The sequence below is a fragment of the Tyto alba genome, unplaced genomic scaffold (assembly GCF_018691265.1).
Source record: "Tyto alba isolate M040663 unplaced genomic scaffold, T.alba_DEE_v4.0 Super-Scaffold_2, whole genome shotgun sequence".
NCBI classification, from domain to species: domain Eukaryota; kingdom Metazoa; phylum Chordata; class Aves; order Strigiformes; family Tytonidae; genus Tyto; species Tyto alba.
This window is the reverse complement of record NW_024881282.1, coordinates 39759507-39782265: the sequence shown is the minus strand read 5'-3', so window position 1 is coordinate 39782265 and position 22759 is coordinate 39759507. Positions and strand designations below refer to the sequence as shown.

Here is a 22759-nt window from a genome sequence, read left to right as displayed (position 1 = left end):
ACAACCAGATGTGTTAGTGTCTTCATCACATGCTCCCTCCCCAGCTCAGATCCCACTGTGGATCCCGTGCTCCCTCTGCTCACCCCAGCATGGGCTGGGATGGCCTTTCCGTAGCCCACCCTGCCATGCACGCTTTGCAAACCTGTGTGTCCCTGCTCACTGTGGGGCTGGGGACTCTTAATCTTCGTGGATTTATGTCTGAGTGAGCACCCGCAGAGACACAGGACGTGATGGCCCAGTGGACCCTGCTCCTGCATTGGATGCAGCCACCCAGGCTCTGGTCTCTGGGACTAAGCTCTGGAAAAGGCAGCAGAGTTCCCAGTTCCTGCAGTGTTGAGCCTTTACAGCGGTGCTACTCGAACGGGCTGCACCCTGGGAAAACTCTGCCTCTCCGAGGTTCCCCCAGGTCTCACGGTGTCCCCAACCCCTCTCAGCCAGGCAGAGTGGGGTGCAGGCCCACTAATAAACAAGCTGGACACCTAAAGGGCCAGTCCCAACCCAGCGAGGGAAGGGGAACGGTGCCTTTATTAACTTGTTTCTCAGTGAAACTGTTTAGTTAATACATTTTTTTTCCCATTCCTTTTTCCCAGAAATTTAATGAAAGTCGGACCCAAGTGCTTCAAAAACCTTGCCTCAGGCTTATGTATTTATTCTCTTTCAATAGCATTATAATGATTACCCCCCAGAACATCTCTGCTTTAAAAAAATCTCTCCATCCTAGCTTTATCCCATTGAAGAAAATATCTTTTTTCTTCTACATAATTCCAGCATGACAGAAAAGCTTTTTAAGTATTGGAAACAACAAAAGAAGGTGAACATTAGCAAGCCCTTTCTTGCAGCCCATGGGCAGACAGGTATTTTTTTTAGTATAAAGAAATACTGTGACAGCTGAAAATAGGAGAAAGACAGGACAAGAAGAAGGGGTAATAGAAGGAAAAGAGAAGCGGTGGCAGGTGAAAAGCAGCCAACAGACTGTCGACACTGGGCAAAATTAATGCCTCTAAGAGCTGTAGGAGGGCCAGATGCAAGACTGTGGTGCCCTGTAAATTCCCCACCGTGCCATGGAGCGGCTGGGAGCCGGGGCTGAGAAACCAGCCCAGCAGCTCTGCTGGAACCCAAGGTAGAGTGGGGAAGTGGTGCACCCAAACTTGAGGATTTCTCTGGCATCTCAGCACCTTTCTGAAGGCAGAATGTGACCCCAGTGCACCAACAGGGGAAAGAGGACATTTTTTCCTCCCTTTTCATTCAGCCCCATTTACATTTAACTGTAAGGCGTACCCACTTGGGTCATTCCGGAGCATCGCTAAATACACAAACACAATTCCCAGTACGTCTCACCCCTTTAAGCATTCACACGGCTCTTGACTCATTTAAGCGGCAAAGCCTTCTCATACCATTTTTCATTTTGTCATGGGGTCTTTACATCCCAGTTCACTTTCACACTGTTTCCCTTCTTAGCTCAACAGCCCTGTCGCAATGACAGTCATTAGAGGGCACAATGCAAACAGTGTTACAAAGGTTGACTTCTGTAAGATAAATGAGCGACTGATTTCTCTATACAAAGACAGTTGCTAGGGCATGCTTCCTTCCAGAGCCTTTTGTTGCTGAATTATAACCTTCCAGAGCTTCTTTTCAGATTGCAAATACATAGAGTTTTTTCTTTGGTCAAATCCTATAAAATACTTTCCCTCCTATTTATCATGTTCCAAAATGTTGGCCAGTGAGAAAGAAATGCTGTGTTGAGGGAAAAATGCTTTCAGTCCCATGTTATGAATTGATTTATATTGCAAGAATTCACCCACTATATAGGGTCCAACACAAATGCACACTAAAAGGAAATCAGTGTCCCAAAGACCTGATAGCGTAAATAGGCTAAATAGCTGGGAGGGACAACTGCTTTTAATAGAGTTCCTTTCTTGGAACTGCTAAAATTGTATTTTCTCTATGGTTTGGTTTTTTTTTTTTTTTTGTTTGTTTGTTTTTTTCTTTTTTTTACTTTCATGGAAAACGGGCCTGATATCAGCCTAAAGGAAAATCATGGCATTCATGCTGAGTCTCTAACGATAGCTTTTACACTTGAGCCACTGTGCCAATTTTAGAACTAATGCCTACTGGCTGCTGTCAGCACACGGGGAGGTATTCTTTCCCAAAGCACCAGACAACCAAATTTATGCATGAGAAAATTCTCATATCCTATCTCATTCTTGTGAAAGAATACAAAGCTTGTTGTCCAAGGCTTGGGGGCCGTCTGGTGGGGTTTTTTTAATTCCTTGTACAATAGGCTTCTGTCAGTGCTGCTGGAGAAGACCTTCAGCATCTTTTGATGTCAGTAGCACGGTAACAATTTATAACAGCCACTGGGTTGGCCATGTGAGAAGGGGGAGGAATATTCACCCTGCCCAACTACACAGAAGTGCTTTAGCACAGTAGCATAGTCTACACAGGACCCCAACCATACTGTATCCCCCCCCCTTCATAACTATGGAGGGAGCCTGGAGAGATCAGCTGGCTAACTTGCATACATCTAATGCATGCCTAAAATTAGGTGAAGTATATCTGGGGTTCAGTGCCTAATTTGTCAGACAGCTGTCAGAAATCACGTTTGGATACATTCACTCATCAGGTACTTGAACTGGTTTGTCTCTTCAGCCTAGAAAATAAAGCACAGTTCCTGGAAAAGTCCTTGACTTACACTGGCACAGCACCTTGGACTACTAAAGAAGCATATAAGCGTAATTGTAGCAGTATCATTTCAGTATGGCAGCAACACCACACCAAACTGCTTTGGGCACACTTAAGTCCACTGAAGCTTCTTCATTCCTAAGTTCTGGTTTCCCACTTCCTTTCTTCAGAGCAGAGGTAGCTGCTGTATCATGCTATTAAAACTGCCATTGAGGGAAAAAGAGAACAAGAGGATGAACAAAACCAGACCGCTTCATTTGTTCTCACTATGTTTGATGCATGTGAAAGATGCACAGACAGGGCTGCGCTAGAGGGAGTGCAGGAGAAGAAAGGCAGGACAAAGCAGGAAACATTAGATAGGTGATAACGTTAGATGACCAATGAGATCATGAAGTCATCAGTTGATAGTGGGGTCTCATCTCATAGGGGTAAAAGCAGCGAAGCCCCAGCAAGGACACATCCCTCTAAGACTGATCACTCAGGCCAGCCATGAAAACCACTTAGCTGTTGCAGGATTTTGCAGTCAGGGAGGGTCAAGGAGTCTCTGAGATGGATGAACTCTTGCCCTCACCTTGAGATAGAACTGGACAGCTCAGGTGAGGTATCTCTAGGTTTACTTTTTGCACTTTGGAGTCCTAAAGTGCAAGATCCTACTTATCTCCAGGTTGATTTCTTTCGCAACCCTTGCCATAGTTGCAAGTAGGCCACGGGAATGCTTTAGCTGGTAAGGGACCAAGCGTGCACTGCAAAGCTTCATGCACAGAAGTATTGGCAAGGGGTGAGAAGGTCCTATGCTACGGATCAGTCAAAAACCCAGTCTTCTCATGGTCAGTGAAGATCAGGAGGGATCTCCTGTGTATGTGAATCCTTATCTCTACTTGCATTGGTGGTTCGCCATGTAATGCAGCTCACAAACTGATCCAGCTGCTTTGCATGGTACTAGTGTGAGGTGTGTTTGTCCATGCACATTTTTTCCTGGTCATGCACTAGGCTGTTGATGGGATTTGAGTAGTGACCCTCTGAATAAATTCAGGAGGCCCAGGAAAGAGAAGGAAGTGTATCTGTATCACCTTGAAAGCTGTCTGTTGTACACAAGTATATAACAAGGGACAGTGAGGATCATACTACCCATGAGGAGCAGCCCTTGCCATCATTAAAAGGCAGACATGTCTTCTTCTTAGTCTTCCCCTGCATCTTATGGAGAGATACCCTTCCCTAGTTCAGGAGCCCAACCTGTGTATTCAGAATTCACCTAAAGGCTGACACATCATTTCTGATGCTCAAACAAACCCAGAGTTTTCCTACATAAATCCTTTCTCCTTCATGAGAAAGGGTGGGCAGGGGAATTGCCATCAAGCTTTGCTCTGTGGTACCCACACAGTGACCGGCACAGAGAGGAGCATCACGGAGGGTTTTGCAGCTGGATGGTGGTGAGAGCACAGAAACAAAACTCTTCTCTTATCAGTCCCTGGCTATTGCTTTTTGCTGTTGGGGGTAACGTGAAATATTTTTTTTCTCTCACAGTGAATGTTTGGACTCTGTAAAGTCCACCTTTGCTTTGACTCAACTCAGAGGGATTGCAAAGGAGCTTATCCCACCCCAGTGAATGGAACTAGAGCTGCTTCTGCTGGGGTGGAAGGAGTCCCTCTTTGTCCATGGAGCCACCTTGTTCTCATCCACACTCTATGTCCTGAGGATGTCTTGGGTCAGTATTATCTCATGGCCAAGCTGGACTTCTAGCCTCCCTTCAGCCACTCAGAATATTTACCTTCAACACTGCCAGCTTCTCAGCACATGATGGCCCAGCCCTTGAGAAAAAAATGCATCTGATGGGAGGAATCCCACAGCAGCAAGCTGGGCTGACGTCCCAAGCTGTGGAGCGTCCTGGCCCCTCAGGTCAGGTCCCTGCACCAAACTTGCCTGAGCAGCAGGCACCAGCATCCCCGTGTGGCTTTGTCAGATCCCCTCTGGGTGAGATGGCCAAAACACTGCTGGTCACTTTGCAAGATCTGCCTCAGACCCTGTAGCTACATCCAGTGCTGCCAGCAACCCCCAGCTTACTTCCCAGAGCAGCCCAGGAGAAAAACAAATATATCATGTCTGGGTCTTCCACTAGCCAAGCAGGAACAGAAAATTAGCCGGCAGTCAGGATTTTGCCTGTGGGCTGAGACCAAGTAGGGGGGTTAAGAAAACTTGCATAAACATTTTTTGTAAAACTTCTGGGTTTTTGTAAAGGATCTTAAACTTGCTTAAATTTTGATGTTAACTCTCTAACTTAGGGGATATTCTTCAGGAGTGCTCTGGTCTGAACAAGCATAAAAACAGAGACAGATTTTATAATCATATTGTGAGATGGTAATGTGCTTCCCGGCTTTTGCTGTCCTTGGTTTTACAGTGAAGGTTCTGCTAAAACCCCATGTAGATATATTTACGTAAAGACAAGACTGAAGTCCCCATCTCACACTTGAATGACTGGCTGCAATTTTTCAGAATTATCTATTATGTGACTTTTTCAGGTGAAATGTACAAAACCACTCCCTCTCTGAAATCCTATTCTCTTTTCAGAAGTTTCTCTGACTTTTCCCAGCTAAGCAGCCACAGACCCCACAATCTTTTGTCCCTATTCTGTTAATTCACACACACGTGCCTTGCTATCATCTTAGATATAATCCTCTCTTCCCATCTTGAAGCAACGCAGGCAAAACCCAGCCTGGTATGCACGAGTGGGATGCCACCGCAGTCCCCAAATTGTGGCAGCCTCGTGATAGGCAGGAGCAATTAAAAAATGTGGTATTGGAATGGAAATTGTGGTATTTTGATGGAAAAAGTGGTACTGGGACAGGAAACATCTTACCACTCCCTGCTCCTCCCTGCAAACCATGGGTCTATGTCATCCCTATACCAGCACATCCCTTATGGGACTTGCAGAACAAGCTGTAAGGCACAGTAAAATGAGTCAGCCTCACTGCAGAAACGTCACCTTTGGGACTCCTGCCACATACACATTTATATCCGGAGTTGAATTTCCAGTCCCCTCTGGGCTGGCACAGGGGCTTGTTGCTATTTCTTGCTTTGGTTTTCAGTGCAATTTTGGCACTTGATTCCTTCCCACAGCACTGCCTGTTACCTGTGCACTATGGTTTCCATAGGCTATAGACATACTGGAAGCAGATTTGGCTGCAAGCTCTGTTATAGCTCTCAGCAGTGCTCTGGGGCATGCTCCTGTGCAACTGTATCCCACCAAAATAATCCTGAGCAAACAGCTCCTTTCAAAGACTTTTGCTCAGGGAACATCTGTGGAAAGCAAAGCAGTGTTACTTGAAACAGCCTTATCAATCATAGCACTGCACGCATTCAAATTGGTATATTTTCAAGATGTTGCAAGACTAGCTCTATTAGAAGGGAAATGTGCTGTCTGCTTCATGCCTGAGACCATAATTTAAGTGAAATGAGAGTTCCCCAAAGAGCTGGACAGATGCCAGACCTCCTTACCTCAAGTAACTGCCTTATGTGTTTTTTATGATCCTTCCCTTTCTAACATTCTTCAGTATAATATGTTTGACTGCCCTGGCTTCCCCTACTGCTTCTCTGCCAGCAAAGCCAGGACTTTCAGAACCAGCCAAGATGGGCAGAAAGGACAAGATGTGTTGGGGGCAGAGGGTGTCCCCAGACTGGCAGGGTGCAGACACGTCATGCTGTAGGCATCCAACACATCAACCACTGCTGTGCCCATCACCTCCCCAGTGGGCTAGTGGCTCTCACTTCTTTGTGACATGGGAGGTCTGGGGTTTAGGTCTTGGTGAGTCCCAAGGGATTTGACCTCAGAGCTCTTGTCATGGGAATACCCTTAAAACAGGAGCACAGGGTTTTTATGTGGAGAAAGGTATTACAAAATGCAATGGAAAGCCTGGGAATGAGAGCCAAAATCCAGCTCTCCAGCCTCTCAGTTAAGGACCCAACCCAGTGTCTGAGGATCCTGCAGAAGCAATGGCAGTCACAAGATGCATAGTACCTTCAGAGAAGCTCTCCTCCTTCTTCGTCATCAAAATACCCTGCATTTATTATCTTTTAGATATTGTTATGCAAGTTAGCGTTTGGAGGAAGAAGGGAGTCAGCAATTTTATTTTTTTTTTTTTTTTAGATTCCACCTGAAATAAACAAATAAATTCCTGTGGACCCTCCTTGAAGGATGAGAGTGCCAGTGGACCCCACACCAAGGCACAAGGGAAGCCCAGAGCTTCAGCCTGACATGGAGACCACCTCCTTTGTAAAGACCGCTTTTGCTCACCGTGCTTAGAACTCAGGGCATCGCATGTCAAATACCACATACTCAGAGCTATACCATACTCTATACCATTCCTACTATTTTTAAAGCTCTGCTTCCCCACAGCGCAGATGACTTTGGGTGCATGTACATACCACGTGGAAAACGCCAGCTGCTTTGATAGGTTTGAAGCCGTTGACGGGGACGCAGTGGTCAGCGTGGCCGTTGCAGAAGCAGCTGCCCTTCACGATGAAGTCGTAGACGGCGTAGTGCAGGGGCGGCGGGGGCTGTGGGGGCCGGGGGGCCGGGCTGGCCGGGAGGCAGGGGCAGCCCTGCCGCTCCAGCAGCCGCACTCGCAGGTTGGTGATCTTCAGCTGCGCCTGGGCTTCCGCGCTGTACGGGTCCTCCACAGCGTAAGGCGGTGACAGGGCTCGATATATCACCTGGGCAGAGAAATACGGCAAGGGAAGCAGAAAGGGGGATGTCAGCCAGCTCCATGGCGGGGGCAAGGAGTGGAATGGCGATGGGAGCATCCCCTGGGAGCACGCATCAGGCTCTCCTGATGCTCTTCCCCCTCCACAAGCGGCAGGAGTAGCAAATCCACCTCCACCCCGGTGTGTGCAAAGTGACCCCCCCCAGTGATCCCCTATGTCCCTTTCCACACAAGGTCCAGACTCTGTGGGTGCCAAGTGACACTTCACCATTAACTTAAAGCAGGGGCTGGCGCTGCTGGTACGCGGCACGGCCCAGCACAGGCACCAGCAGTCCTGCAGGTGATGCTCAGGTGGGGGACTCTTCATTAACTTTCCCTCCCCCAGAATGTGTGTATTTTTTAACAAGTAAAGATCAGATTTCCAAATATTTGGCTCCTATGAGTCCCATGCTGCTTCCTAGTGGAAAAGTGATTAGGTGTGGCAATTAGTGACAGCAAGCTGATAGGCAAGAAAACCGAGATAAGAAAGAAAGAAAAGTGGGGAGCTTCTGAAGTTTAAACAAATACTTATCAGTCAGACTTTGTTTTAACTTTGGTCTGATTGAATAGGTAAATATTGGCTCAAGCTGAAAATTGAGACCACCAGATAAAAATAACCAATTTTCTTGAAGAGGTTTATTTCAACGTTGTTGGTCTAGCTGCCTACAGCGAGACATCAGAAAGAGCATATACTTCATATAACTACCATTGGTATAACATGAAACATTTATGACACATGTACTAGTTACCAGTACATTTAACTAACAGTGACACTTTCTAAATAGTTAAATAGCTCTTCACTGAACAAGCCACTGAAGGCTTGATGAACTACAGCATTTATAAGCACCATTCAATCAGTCACTTAACAACTGTTTGAGGGTGTAACACAGCCTCCTGTCTGGATGCACTGCTCCCAGCAGTGGCTTAAAACCTCCTCAAACCTCCCTGCTGCCCCACTGATAACCACCCACACCACCCAAAATGCCGTCCAGCCTCCCACAGACATCAAGGTGTGTGGCAGCGAAGGGCGACCATCATCTCTTGCCAGGAGGTGCTGCAGGGTGCCCGGCGAGAGGCAGCGTGTGAGCCTGCTGGCACTGCTTGTGGTGATCACAGCTTCATCTCCCCAGACCCGCTCCTCCTGAAGGATGTGGCTGATATGCTTCAGCTGACGAAGGCTTGCTTTTTATTTCACCAGGATTCACGGATCCTGGAAATAATGACCCTGGTGCTGCCAGCGGGTTTTGCCCGCCGGCTGCCGCCTCTGCCAGCCCCACCACCGCTGGCACCGCTCCTGGCCGGGACCTGGCTTTTCTCCAGAGCTGCCGGGATCCAGCCGGAAGAAGCTTTGTACTGGCCTGGAAGAAGATTTAGAGCTTGTTTTGGAGCTGAATGTTGGCAGTGTGCTTTTGCACGGCCCGTTGGCATGCCAAGCGTGGTCGCGACCAGCGCGCAGGTGGCAGCGGGGCTCGGGCGTGCTGGTGCTGGGCGCCGCGCTGGCAAGCATGTCGTGGCTGCAGCCCTGTGCCACCATCCTGCAGAGGCTCCCTCCCGAAGGTATTCCAGCATCGTCTGCCGGAAAGACATCAATGGGGGAGAAGGTTAACTGGGAGAGGTGGTCAGAGAGCGAGACTGCTGAATAGTACACCCCTTGTGTGGAAGTGGAGTCTGCTGAGGGATATTAATATTAATGTCAAAAGTGTTTTGTTTTGTTTTGTTTTTTTTCCCATGCCCTCTTTCATGGAGTTTTTTTCTGCTTTCCTCAAGTAAAAATATTAAGCAGATATGAACAGAAACCCAAGCGAACCCAACTATTAGGCCCTGCACCTCTCCCCAAGGGTTGTTATTTACCTTAATTTAAATCAATGTCATTCTGATCACGTTTACTCATTAGTGGCTTTGTGAACACAAGATGCTTTCAGATATGGAAAGAAAATTCCTTGGGAAACATCCAAATTGGAGATATTGATTTTCTTTTCATGGAGATGACAGAAAATGCTGGGCTGAGAGCTTTCAATAAAAACTAGCATTTTGGGTTCCTTGCAATTACAGAAATTGCATCTCAGAGAATTCTTTATTAGTCCTGATTCATATGAGAGTGGCGAAGTAAATGCATAAGTGGGAAAAACGTATGCTGGATGCCGCTGCAGACTTCCTTCTCATCATTTTCAGTTTTTCTTGTTTATCTATCTCCATTTAATACACATGACTGATGCTTGTAGTTCTAGTAAAGACAACTGCAGCAAGGAAATCAATAACCCTGAGATCCTTTGCGCCAAAAGAGTTAAATCTCGTCTGTGTGGAATTCAGGGGGAGTTATGCTGCTGATTTCAATGGAGCCAGTATTCCCGCTCAGGCTCTATAACTGTACAAACATTTCTTTTTATGGCTACTTGAAAACAGTGATGCTAAACATGAGCCCTATCTGTAATTCCCAGGGGCGGCAGGCTCTCAGCCGCTCCCCCCGGCTGCCCCATATCGCTCTGGCTGTGCCCAGCAGCCCCAGCCCCGGTTTCAGAGCCGCACTCCAACCTGCAGCAGCGCAGCGTGACAGGGCGAGCCGGGGCTCGGCACTGCTGAGACAGTAAACACCCTCATCCCTCCATCCCAGACGCTAACAGCTCTGCTCTAATAAAATACAAACCAGTCATTATAACGTGTAGGACACCATACAAATAGCTATTCTTTGCTTTGCCCCAGCAGATTGAGCTGGAGCCCCCAGAGGCTGTGTAATAAGGCCAAGGATGTGTTTCCCAGCAGGATTTCCCTGTTCAGTCAACTTCGCAGATTTATCCCAGCCCATCTCAGGAGTCAGCACATCGCTGGGGCCACACCGACCTCATACAGCTCTTATGGGTCTGCCCCCTCTGTGCTGCCTAGCACCCCAGACTCATGTACACACATGTGTGGGTGCCAGCTTTCCTGCTTTCACCTCTCCTTGGACTTTTCTGTGCAGATTCCACTGATAGGACTGGCCTCAGTCTGCAGTGCCCCATCTATGAATGAGCCATGGTTTGCACAGCAAACTTGACTGGCTTTTCACACCTGTAGTTCTGCTGGAAGCCCCCAACCACCACAGAGGCCTCCTCAACCAAAATATCGTTTAGTTTTAATGGTGTAGGGGAAGCACATAGGAAGGATTTGAGAAGAACATGTTGCATGCGGATCTGATGATGGGGCTTTGCAAACCCATCATCTCCCCGGTGCCACTGGGCAGGACTTTGGTCCCACTGCCCAGCTGGGCTGCCAGCTCCTCTGATGGACTGTTGGGACAGTGCTCCCCAGTCACCCTGGGACACTGCTTATGGTGATGTGCCCAGTCCACAGCCATCATTTCCTCTTTCCAACAGCTCCCTGAGGCACTCGGGGCTTATCCTGATAAAGCCACACTGAAAACATGTATGCCCGGCTCAACTCACAGGGATAGAAACTCTCCTCAGTGGATCCACCACCGCAGTCACAGGCTTGGCTGACAGAGGAACATGTCACATCAGCTTTCTAGCTGTTGGGGCAGCCACTCTACCAGACATGACAGGGGACAGCAGTTCCCTCCCACCCCTTGGAGAAGTTGCTGCCTGCGGAGCCATCAAGTTCATTACTCTTCCTATCCCAAAAGCACTGGAAGAAATCATGCCCAAGGGTCCTGCCAAAGAGAGCTGTGTTGTAATTACACAAGGGAGATAAATAGCTCGATGAGGTATGGGAGAATGTATTTTTTGATAGATGATGACATTCCTGTTTTTACAGAGCATCGTCTCTGCCAGAAGAAAGCTCTACCACATGCAGGGGAACACACCCAACCCCTTGGTAAAGGAGCAACAGCAGCAAAATCTGGACATTCACCTGCACCAAGCCTTACCAGAAAGCATCTCACAGTGACCAGACCTCACAGTGATCGGCTTTTCCACTCAAGTCTGTCTGCATGCAGGTGTCTCACTGACAATCTGCCAAAACCCAGAAGTACAATGCTGGGCCAACAATGGGACTTCCCCCAATAGTCAGCACCACGTATGACAGCAAAGGGTGGGAGGCCTGGATCTTTACATCAGCAGTTCTTCAGTGCATGCACTAATCCAAATTTTCTGTGTTGTGGAACAAGTAGGAAGTAATAAATTGAAAACCCATAGCACTTCTATGCTACCCATGCCATGATATATCCCACCAGAAAGATGTTTTCATTCCCAGTGTTGCTAGCTCACTATAAATCTTAAGATATTTAGGCTTTTTCTTAAGCACTGTCCCAGGAACTGAATCTTTATCTCAGCTTCCATTTAAAACTAAGTATCTCGCAATATCTCATGTCTGAGCAGCAAATGCCACAAACCAGGAGGCAAACGAAAAGAACCTCTGTCTTTAAAATTAAATATCTGGTATTTGGCGTAATGTTCCTTCCATGTCACATGGAATTATGCTGCTGGATCCCATGCAGTCTTTGCATGAAGCAACACCAATAGAGGAGTGATCTAGAAGTTGGACGGTGGATTTTTTTGGGGGGGGAGGAGTGGGAAGGGGAAGTCTCCCTACACAGCCGAATAGAAACTGTAGACTGTAATCCCTGAGTGAGGAATGCCACTGCTATGCCTTGAGAGGGTCGGGTCCACTGGACCCTCCCAGAGGTGGCAGGAGGGAGCCGACTCCACTCGCAGGGGTGCGGGAATGGAGAAGCTGCCCCGCAGCACCTTGCTTATGCCATGGGGTAAAAATACTCTGCTCTTCAGCCAGACCTCTCCAGCTGTCTGCAGTTTGGGCCCATCATTACATAGACACCCTCTAATAAATTTCCACAGCTTCTCAATTTCCTTATGGGCTGTCATGAGCAATTCTTGCTCTGTTGATTACTTCGCATGTTTTTTGACTTAGCAGTGTATGAAGCCTTAGCTACTTGCCATTCCACAGATGCAGTAATGTAGCCCAGTATATAAATAAAGCAGCAGCCATGAACATGGTGCACTCAAGTAACCGCCTGCACCACAATGACCTCGATTTATAAATACATAAAAGTCCCTTTGCAAGAAGTACCCTAGTATGTTTACACGCGAGAGGCAATGAAAGGACATCTTTATATATATCTCCACAGTAGGAAGGAAAATGCTAATGAATGATGCTGAGAACAACAAAATAGGCTCTGAAGTCAAAGTTGCCTGAGGAAGTCAACAAAACCAATGAAAGATTTGCCACCAGCAAAACCTCCTCAATGACTCATGGGTGCATCTCAGACCACAGCAGCGTCCTCCCACCACAGCTGCAAGGGCCCAGACCTTTGTTAAGGTACAAGTGTCCACAGAGATAAAATGGGGCCCTTTGGGATGCAAATGCTCATGACATTGGAGAGACACGCATGATCCACAATAAGCTGCTTCTTCAGAGACCTTCAGAAATAGGCACAGCCGCAGAGGCCGTGGATGAGGACCCACAGCCCCCACGCCTGTGCCCCTTCCCCAGGTCCCTGCGCTCAGGTAGAGGTGCCACGCTCCAACCTCCAACCAGGAGCCTGGCCTCGGTCAGAATTTCTCCCCCTGAGCCTGGAAGGCATCTGGAGGTGGTTCACGAAATGACACCACCAGGAAATTTACAAACAGAGGGAATAAATGGATGGAAGACTCAAGAAGCGTATACCCATGGGAACAAGCCAACAAATGGGAATATGGCAGAAATAAAAGCAATAAACAAATATTAAAAACACAGCCACATTTTTATTTGATTGTAAATGAAAACCAATGTGGTAACACTGCATGAAGTGGCCTGTGGTTTCTTACCAAAAGAGATTGATGGACTCTACTCTGTATCATCTGACATAGATGCCTGAAAAGGTATCTATAAGCACTGTACAATAATGACCTATCCATATTGGTGATTCACCTATTTGTCTCATGGGCTTTATTTGATTTTTGCTGCTGGTTTTATCCCTTTCAATGTATTTTACAGGAACACAGTAAAAAAATAAGAAGAATAAAACGAATGTAAGGTTTGCTGTCTTCTCCAAGTAGAGGGACAGAAAAAGCAATGATGGGGACGTGCACCACCTTACAGAAGGGCATGTGATGTCCAAGTAAGTGTTTAACAGAAAAGTTAAGGTTTGCACTAGGAGTCTGCAGTGTCTCTTGGTATGCAGGCACTAAATAAATGGGGCTAATTGGCCTGTATTATGGAGCCCTGCTGAATCTCCACATCACTGAAAGCTATCTGGCTTATTTAGTGCCTGGAAAATGCTCTGAAAATGTAGGCAGTTAAGGCGGTGGTGGAGCTCTGCTGGCACATCCAGGACCTCCTCCCTTTCCCTCCTAAAAAATCTCCCTTGAGCTCAGCAAGCAGCGGGGATTAAGCACCACTGTCTGGCACTGGGGCTAAGGCAAAGGGGAGCCCTTGTCTCTCACCTCCTGACTCTGGGATTTCCAGCTGTGTGCCCAGCTGTTGCTCGCAGCTGCATGCAGCCGCAGAGCAAGCTGAGGTGCTCGGTGCTATACCTGCTGCCTGGTATGCCCCTGTCACCTCCAGCCACTGTGTGCCTGTGCCCTGGCCCCCCATGTGTCCCCCCACAGCCAGCCCAGCCCATTCAACAGCTCAGGCCTTCTCCCATAGGGAATACCCAAAAGTGACAACTGCTTTCAGCCTTGTCTGGTCTTGTTCAGAGAATCTTAGCTGGGAAATTTTACTGGGCCAATTAAGCTTTCCTTGTCAGTAGATGTAAAAGTTAAAAGTAATAATTTCACTTGGTAAGCATTACAGAAAGCTCACAGGGGGCAATAAGTCTGATTTGTAGAAATAAGTAAATGAAGAAAACAACAATAATGATGCAATACGTGTGTGCCTACTGGGGCTGTCTATAATGTCAACCTGCCACAGTCTTGTCTCACCATCCAGAAGTTAAGCAATCTTCCAAAGACTTCAGGAGGAAAATTCAGCTATTTCAAATAATTGGCCCTTGTGGGGGCCTTGGCAAATTAATTTATGGCAAGGCAACTTTTATCTTTTGGGAAACTCATGGCATTCTTCTGCCATTCTCAAAAGCCAGAAGCTGTATGGGAAGAGCTGCTACTCACATGCAGCCGTTGCCTGGTGGTGGGCTGGAAAATGCACAAGGAGAGCTAGGCAAGAGCCTCGAGATTTCTCCAAGATCCTTGACATCTCTGGCAATAATCAATCAGACAAGAGCCATCTTCTCAGCTTCCCTTCAACATCCTGCCTCACAATTTCAACAGATGAAAATGAAACACTGCTAGGTCATGCCTGCCTTCATGCACACAGTGATCACAGAAGTAATATTCTTACCAGAAAAACCTCTCTCCAGGTCAAAACAGCTCAAAACATTTGGATTTCTTCACCTTCAGTTAACAGTGCTTCTCTAAAAATTGATAATTTATTTCACAATGGCTTTATTTTGCTTAATCACTACTTTCACTCATCAAACAGATGGAACCTCTCAGTTTCTTGGCTCACAAAACTCTCCAGATGTATGATATCATCAGCTATGCACTATCAAGGAAAAGAATTACTGCTTTTTTCTCATCTTCAGAATCACTGTTTCCAAGGCTGCACTATCCTGCACAGCAAAATGAACCAGCACATTTCAGCTGATGATATGAAGAAGTCCTTTGACCCATCGGCAAGAAAGATGGTATTTAAATACTCTTCCTTCCAGCAATTTCCCGCCTTTCCCTATCCCCACAAAGATTTATGTTCTCAGCCCTGGCCTGCTGGCAGTACCTGTTGTGCATATGGAAGACCAAGAAAACCTGGAGCTGCCTCCAAAGAGCCAGACAGAGAACTGGACTTGCTTGTTCATAGGCAAGGCTGTAAGAAAAGCTGGCTCACTCCCCAGAGCTGCAGAATAACCCCTTTAACAGCTTCTGAGCACGACGCACCACTGCAAAAGCCTGCAAGGCAGCAGGTTAGCATTTCAGGAACTGCAACAGTACTGAAGATCAAGGGGATTTCTTTCAGCCTAAGAGTAACCCAATTTCATTAATATTTTTCAGTTGCTCTTGCCTATAATGAAAAGGCTTTGTATCTATAGAACTGGCTGCTTAACCCATTCAGTTACCATGAGCTACACTCAATTTTAGGAAAAAGAACACCTGTCTGAATTATATACAAATACACATCATCAAAAAGGTCATGAGAAACAGCACCCCTTTTCAACCCATGGCTATAGATTTTGACCACAGCAATGAGGGATGCTGCGGAGAGACTGGTGATAGAGAGGAATGGCATTTCTGTCTAGTAAGTTTGTTTTTGGACATTAACTTCTTTTCTTTCTGGAAACGTTTCCCAGGGAGAATTTGAGGACTTCACCATTTGTGTAGGATTTTGAACGCTGGTAGACTAGATACATCATGCCAACACCCATTGTGCGTGGAGATTAATCTCAGATTAAGTCCCCATGAGCTTTTGATCCAAAACTTCTGAGATGTGTCAATTCACTGCTTTAGGTTACACACTTCCTGTGTATCCAGGAATCCCAAAGAGAAACATGGCAGCCCTACTTTCCAGCCAGTGAACTGGGAGCTGAAAAAGTGAGCCAGTCCTCCCTTCATGCCAAAAATGAACTGTGAAATGAAGCAGTGGGGTGCAGTGCCTGAAGAGAGGCTCTGGCTGCACCGCTAAAATCCTGTGGCACTTTTCTCAAGGGAAGCAACAGTCCTGCTAACAAGGCCAGATGCCAATTTAGAGAATTAAATTCTGCCCACCCAAATTCCTCTTGTTTCATGTGGGTACAGTGCTCTTCACTTCCTACATAAGAAGTTTGGAAAGGGTATCCTGGAGCCCTGGGACCCGTTCCCTCCTGCTGTTGGCAGCCTACAATATACCCCCTTTCACAGACTGGTCAAGCTCCCTCTGAGGAATAATTTGGTTTAGCCATAATTGGAGGCCGATCCAGAAGCCCTGATCCACAGTTTTTAAAAACGTGCTGTTCTAAATGAGCGACTGCCGATACGCACAGTTAAACACTGGCTATGCTCCATCCCAGAAGCGGCTGCATTTCAAAAGCTGGCCAAGTGGAGGGCCAACTTCCAAGTGCCAAAAGCGCTGGGGAAGCCAGGGAGAAAAGGAGAAAATGAGACCTTCCTGTGGGCTAGCTGCCATGGGCGGAATCATGTGGAGCATCGCCGGGCAGGTTGGAGAAGCATCTTGCTCCTCTCATGCCACGGTTCTCCAGAGATGCCGAGCACCCGGGATGCCTGGCAAAGGAACACGTCACTCCTCTGGGACTGCCTGCGGGAGAGGGGGAGGGATTAGTGACAACCAGGCCCAGAGATCTGGCAGTATCATCCCTGATACTCCACGTACAGAAAACCTACAAAGCAGATGCCGGTGCCCAGAAAACAGCTGTTGTGTTGCTCAGCCCTGATGGTGACTGAATGCTAGAGGGAAAGTATCTTCCATGGTAAAATTCCCCGGAGACCAAGGGTTTGTTTCCACGTGTGCCCAGACCTGCTGTTGTCTCCCGTCCTCTCAGGCACAGATAAAAAATCAGCTCAGGTTTCCCCTTTTCCTTGAATCCTCTTTTTGCTGCCCCATTATTTAAAGGGCGAAGCTCCCTCCCCACCCCCTGCTCCCCCTCCCCGCCATGTTAAAGCCAGTGGAAACCCCACACAGGGCTTGGGAAGATGGGCTTCCCTGACAGGAGGGCAAGCCTGGGGGCCAAGCCATGAGATGCACCTCACCACAGCCATCAGAAAGATGGCTGGTGGAGGAATGGCATCCTTCTGGTGTGCCACTGCTGCCATCGCTGTCACGAGCAGTGAGCCCCGTGCCGTGCTGGCGGGCAGGCACGCATCCTCCTCGGATCTCACAAACCCTCCCCAGCCATCCCACACTGAATGGCCAGCTGTTGCAGCCTGGGATTTCTAGGTTCATAGCTAATTTCATTGAATCCGGCCTGACTTTGTTTACTTCGTCTCATTAACTGTTCCCCTAGAAATCACTATTCTTGTGCTTATGAAATAATAGCCCCCATGTCTTGCTAAATTCACTGATATCATGCAAAGAGCTGGGCTGGGTCTGGCCATCACCCCCATCACCCCGGCCCCTAGTTGAACAGACTCTCCTTTGCATGTGGCATTTCTGTACAGACCCCAGCAGTTCACATTTTCTCAAAGATAGGAAAATGATGTTAAAGATGTTTTTTCCCTACAAAATGCACTTCTACAAAGTGTTGAGATAGGACTTGAAGACATACTTCCCTAGCCATGTCCTCACGTGTCCTGAGTACTGCTGAACACCAGCCAAGATCTCTCTTTCCCTCTCATCAGTTTAGGGTTTTGTTTGCTCTCTGTGCAGACATCAATGGCACAGGATGATTTAAAAAGCCATTTGCAGCTCTCTGATGAGCAGCTGTTTTGAGGTTTCTCTTGCATATTTGCCCAGGTTCTTTGTGGAATCCCAAGTCCTGCAAGCAACTGAACTCAAATTGCCTGTGACCCACAAGATCCTTGGAGGACCTCAGAGCAGTGAAGATGTAGCTTCAGTTAAGGGCAGCAATGGTAAGCTTAAAACCCAAGCTTATTCAGGCCTAAAAGACATGCAAAAAATAGGCAAAATCTTCTAGGCTGAAACAGTGTTTCTACAACTCAAAATTAGGGCTCCAAAATAAAAATCACTGAGCATCTTTAACTCCTGTTTGTGTCAGCGAGTGTTACAATTCCTCACTATCAGGGCCAGTCTTGTGGTAGCAGGAGACAATTTACTTCTCTACACAGCTAATTTCAGGTAGAACCAGTAGGACTGGTGTCCAAACCCTTAAAGAACAGAGGCAGGCTGCATGCAGTTACAGCGCAAGGCAAAACATTAGAAGGTTTTATGCTACAGGAGGCACATGAGATCAATAAAATGCTCAGTAAGTCACACAGCCCACAGTAAAACAGTGGTATGTGATGTTGCAAAAGTTAAAAGCACGTTAGAATTTGTTGCTGGAATATAGTCAACCTACAAATAAGCCTCTCCTATTAATAGCAAACAGCAACAATAGCTGAGGTGTCCAAGTGATTTATTAGCAGTATTCTGAACAGATGAACACTCAAATAAGTTACTAATTTACTAAAATCTTGTCAAGGAGACTCTGCTTCAGTAAGTCCTTTTATACTGGAACTTGTCTAAATGGGGACACTCAGGCGAGCTAATCTGAATTGACCACAGATGGGAATGTAAAGTGAATGAGATAATTGCATTGCAGAGTGGACAGTCACTCTCACTCACAGTTAAAGAATTAACATCTGCTAAGGGCCCCGTGTCCATGAGCCCTTAACAGTGATCTTTAGCCAAGGATAATTTTAAGATCAGGGTAAAAAAGAAGAAATATTAATATGATCTGAACCATGGGAGCAAAGATAGCCTTTTATGCATACTAATAAAATCAGCATTCCTGTCTGAGCATGAAGCTGAAAGAGTTTACTTCTGCATCTTGTTTACTTAGATTGGACTGTGTCTGGCTGGTAAATAGAGTTCTGATTCCCCTTGCAGTAATGTGGCTGAAGGGTTACACCCTGGAAAAAAGTGGAAATACTCTGGATTTGTAGCACATTTGTATGATCCAGGCTAAAACTTGGCCTTAGCCTTTGTCATAAAACTCTGATGATATAAGACCAGCATTTAGAAGTTTCTGTCTATGCTAAACAAACTGCTGCTGTGAAACAATTCACTAAATTAAGGATGGGGAACATCTCTAGTGACCCCTCTGTGTGCAGCTGATCCAAAATTATTCCCTGACAGTGAAGGAGTTTCTTGTCACCTTCACAGTGTTGTAAATCTGACCCTTCAAATTGGCAGGTGATTGAAGCTTGCTGGAAACCTGCGCTGGTTGTACTGAGGTTTTCTCCTCTTCCCTGCTTCTCCTTTGCCCATACTGGACATGGCCCACAATGGGGCACAGCCTGGCCCCAGGACACTGAAAGCATCTGAAACCCATCATCTGCTTCTTTTCCTCTGTTCCCTATCAATGAGGGACTCAGTTGTTTTGTCTGGCTCCTAGATCCTTGCAGAGAAGTCATTGCTTCCTCACTGCTGAAAGGGTGGTTCTTCTTTGCATGAGGCCAGACGACAGCCAGGCTGCTCCGGCATGGGGCTCAGCTGGGCAAAGTCTCTGAGCACGTACTGACCTGTGAACTCATGCATGTTTCCACTGAGAAGGCCATTAAGAGCAAATCCAGGGCACCAGCGCAGTGTTCCTGACATCAGTACCATGCCATGCAGCCTTCAACCTCTTTCCTCTACAGTTATGTCTACTTCTGCCCTTTTCTTCGTAACCCTACCACTGATAGGGCTGTTGATCCTCCAGCTCATGCCTGCTTCAGGGTGGAGGGCTCAGATGCATCCAAAGCAGAGTATAACCATACCCAGTGGCTTTGCAGCATCAGGGACAGGTAGCAAAGAAGAGCAGAGACCTGCCAAGTTCCTACTGAGGTGACTCAGCCCATCAGTAGACCTGCTAAGTGCCACACACGGCGTGTGACATTACCTGTTCTGGCTCCCACCACCGTGGTGTCACACAGATCGCTCTCCCAATGCTCCCCTCCACCCCGGTCCCACCACTGCAGAGAGAAGCCCAGAGAGCCACTTTGCTACAGAAGAAAGATGAAAAGCATCTCCCAGAGCCGCTTCAGCATCTCTCGTTTCTCCACCAGCACTGAGCTCTGAATCTTTGAAATGAACCTAGAGGCTTGGCAGCTTGCTTTCTGTGCGATCATAAATCTCCTCAAGATCAACATCGCGGCATGTTGTGATGAGGGAGTATTTTTGTCATAAGAGTTGAACTAGGCATCTAAGGAATGACTCATGGTGATGAGGGCAGAAGAAATGCAAGAAGCTTGATCTTTCTTTTCAATAAACACTGAAGCAAATACACATTTGTTCCAAATTAAAACAGGTGATTTATTAAAAAGGGGCCAGTACTACGAGCTTCTGCATGCTGCTGTCCTGAAATGGAGCTCGCCGTCACCGTAACGATCAGCAGAAACGCAGGCGGATCAGCTCCGCCCGCTCTTTGCAGGGTGCTAAAGCCAGAAACCACCCACCCAGCCAGCCACAGCTCTGTTCCAAGCTCCGGTGCCATTTGGGGTGAGCTGCCATCTCCTGAGGCCTCCCCTGAGGCAAACTGCTCACCCAAGGGGGTGGGCAGCAGTGACCGAGCTGCCAGCGGCGTGCAGAGACCCCACCGTCCCGCCGAACCCTGCAAGCCCTGACTGTGCCTGGAAACGCACATGTGGCGCTGAAAGGCTTGAAGTGGGAGAAAGTGGTCTACAGACAGCGGGATTGATACACGGTTTGGATCCAGGGGTTACAGTTGTTACGTTGCAGTTAAGAAAACTCTAAAAAGTTAAAAAAGAAATCCAGTAGCACTCGCAGAATTTATGTTTGTGCTTTAAAGAAAACTGCGGCAACTGAGCTCCAATTAAATAACACCCTTCAGACTAGGACATTACAGACCACTGCATTCTTGAAACCACTGTTTCAAGTGAAATTACTGTTTCCATATGTCTGAAATTAGGTGCTACCAGAAGTGGGAGTAAAGAACAACATAACTCCAAACAGAACACAAAACTCTGATGTTTCTTTAGGTGAGATACATGTTGCTATTGGCAGTTACAAGTAATTGCTGGAATGTAGCACACTGTAATAAATTAAATGTGATATTTGCTAAGCATGCAGGCTTGCCATCTGGTCACCAGAGAGCTGCTGTTATTACTTCGCAGGTAAAAAGTGGTGTTTAAGTGCAGGCAACTGACGTGTACCATATAAATAAAATCTTATAAGCTCCAACCCCTTGGACTCAACATTTGTTTAAAACCTGAAATAACTAGATGATCTTGACTTTTACATCTTTTTCACAATAACACAGACTAAAATGATGCCAAAAGAAGAGATCCTGCAGAAGCAAGCTCAGTAAATAGCCTGTTTCTGCAGCATGCTACTGCAAATGCATCAAACACCACCAAATTCCTTTTCTTCTTGAAACAGTCATTGGTTCCTACACACAAGACCTTTATCCTACTGTCTGCACGCATTGCACCAGCCTCCAGAGGAGGTGGGGATTTGCACAGGTCCTCACTAGGCCTAGCCCCCATCCTGGTGTGCAGGTACATCACTGGGGTGACCGCAGCGAAAACTGCACTGGGGTGCTAGCTGCGTGGGACCCAGCACAAAAAAAGCACATACTGCCCCAAATGGTGCTCTGTGTTTCTAATCCCTGAGAACTATCCCTGGGAAAGCTGAAGAAGGAGTGCACAAGTCAGAGTACCCCAGACATGTCCTGCTGGCTGGCCCGAGAGCGACAGACTTCAGTCCTTGCTCTGTATTACAGGCTGGCATAGCCTCATGATTCAAGTGGCAGGACACAGAGTCTGGCAGAAGCGCTGAAGGCCTGAAAAATTCCCAGTGGGGTACAGCCATCCTTTCTTTTGTAGGTCCCACTTTGTAGTTAGCCCTGATTCAGAGCCACAGAATGGTTTGGGTTGGAAGGGACCTTAAAGATCACCCAGTTCCAACCCCCCCCCACGGGCAGGGACACCTTCCCCCAGCCCAGGTTGCTCCAAGCCCCGTCCAGCCTGGCCTTGGACACTGCCAGGGAGGGGGCAGCCACAGCTGCTCTGGGCAACCTGGGCCAGTGTCTCACCACCTGCATTGTAAAAAAAGTCTTCCTTATGTCCAATCTAAATCAATTGCAGTTTAAAACTATTGCCCCTTGTTCTGTCAAAATAGGTCCTGGTGAAAAGCATAAGACCCTCTATATATTTCACTGAAAGGAAGTTCAGGCAGCTTTTTGGGGACACAAGCAAAGGGAGGCAGGAGAAGAGAGGAAGACAGCAGTTTCTCTCACCATCCATCTGATTTAAACCCTTTGCTGGGCTAATGAAATAACCATCCTGGGTCTGCCTGGTAAGTCTGGAGATCCTTGCTTCTGAGCTGACAAGATAACGGAGCAGCTTCTTCTAGAGCAGGAGATGGGCTGCCTCCCAAAACACAGCTAAGCGATGCGCTTTGGTGAACAAACTACTCTCTGTATTGCTGTAGAGTGTCTTCCTAGCCAAGGCATGGCTAGAGGTGACCCTGAATGACTGCAAAGGGGTCTGAACAGGTGATTTTTCTTAGACATGAATGCTGATCTCCAAGGACTGGGCTGTCACTTCAAAACTAGTTCCTAGCAGAAACTACGGTGATAGAACTGTCCCCCTGATTCACTAATCAGATTTGCTCCTTTCTCTGTGTTAGGTCAGAGAGGAATTTTGATTAAACTTCCAGACACACTCATTAAATTAGGCCACTAGAGGGAGTAGCCTTTAAAGTCCAGAGCCCGTCGCTGGGGACACCTCCCCACGAGTGGGGGCCCTGGAGGGCAGCCCTGCAGC

The 22759-nt window shown here is 47.3% G+C and overlaps 1 protein-coding gene across 2 annotated transcripts in view; it reads right to left on the bottom strand.

The window, feature by feature from the left end:
• The window catches only part of NTN4 (netrin 4), a 48521-nt gene that overhangs the window by 20798 nt on the left and 4964 nt on the right, over positions 1 to 22759 (bottom strand). For both annotated transcript variants that reach the window (XM_042792834.1, XM_042792832.1), the window contains exon 3: positions 7102 to 7389. In XM_042792834.1, the coding sequence (XP_042648768.1) occupies positions 7102 to 7389 (288 nt within the window). The remainder of the gene's footprint in view (positions 1 to 7101; positions 7390 to 22759) is intronic.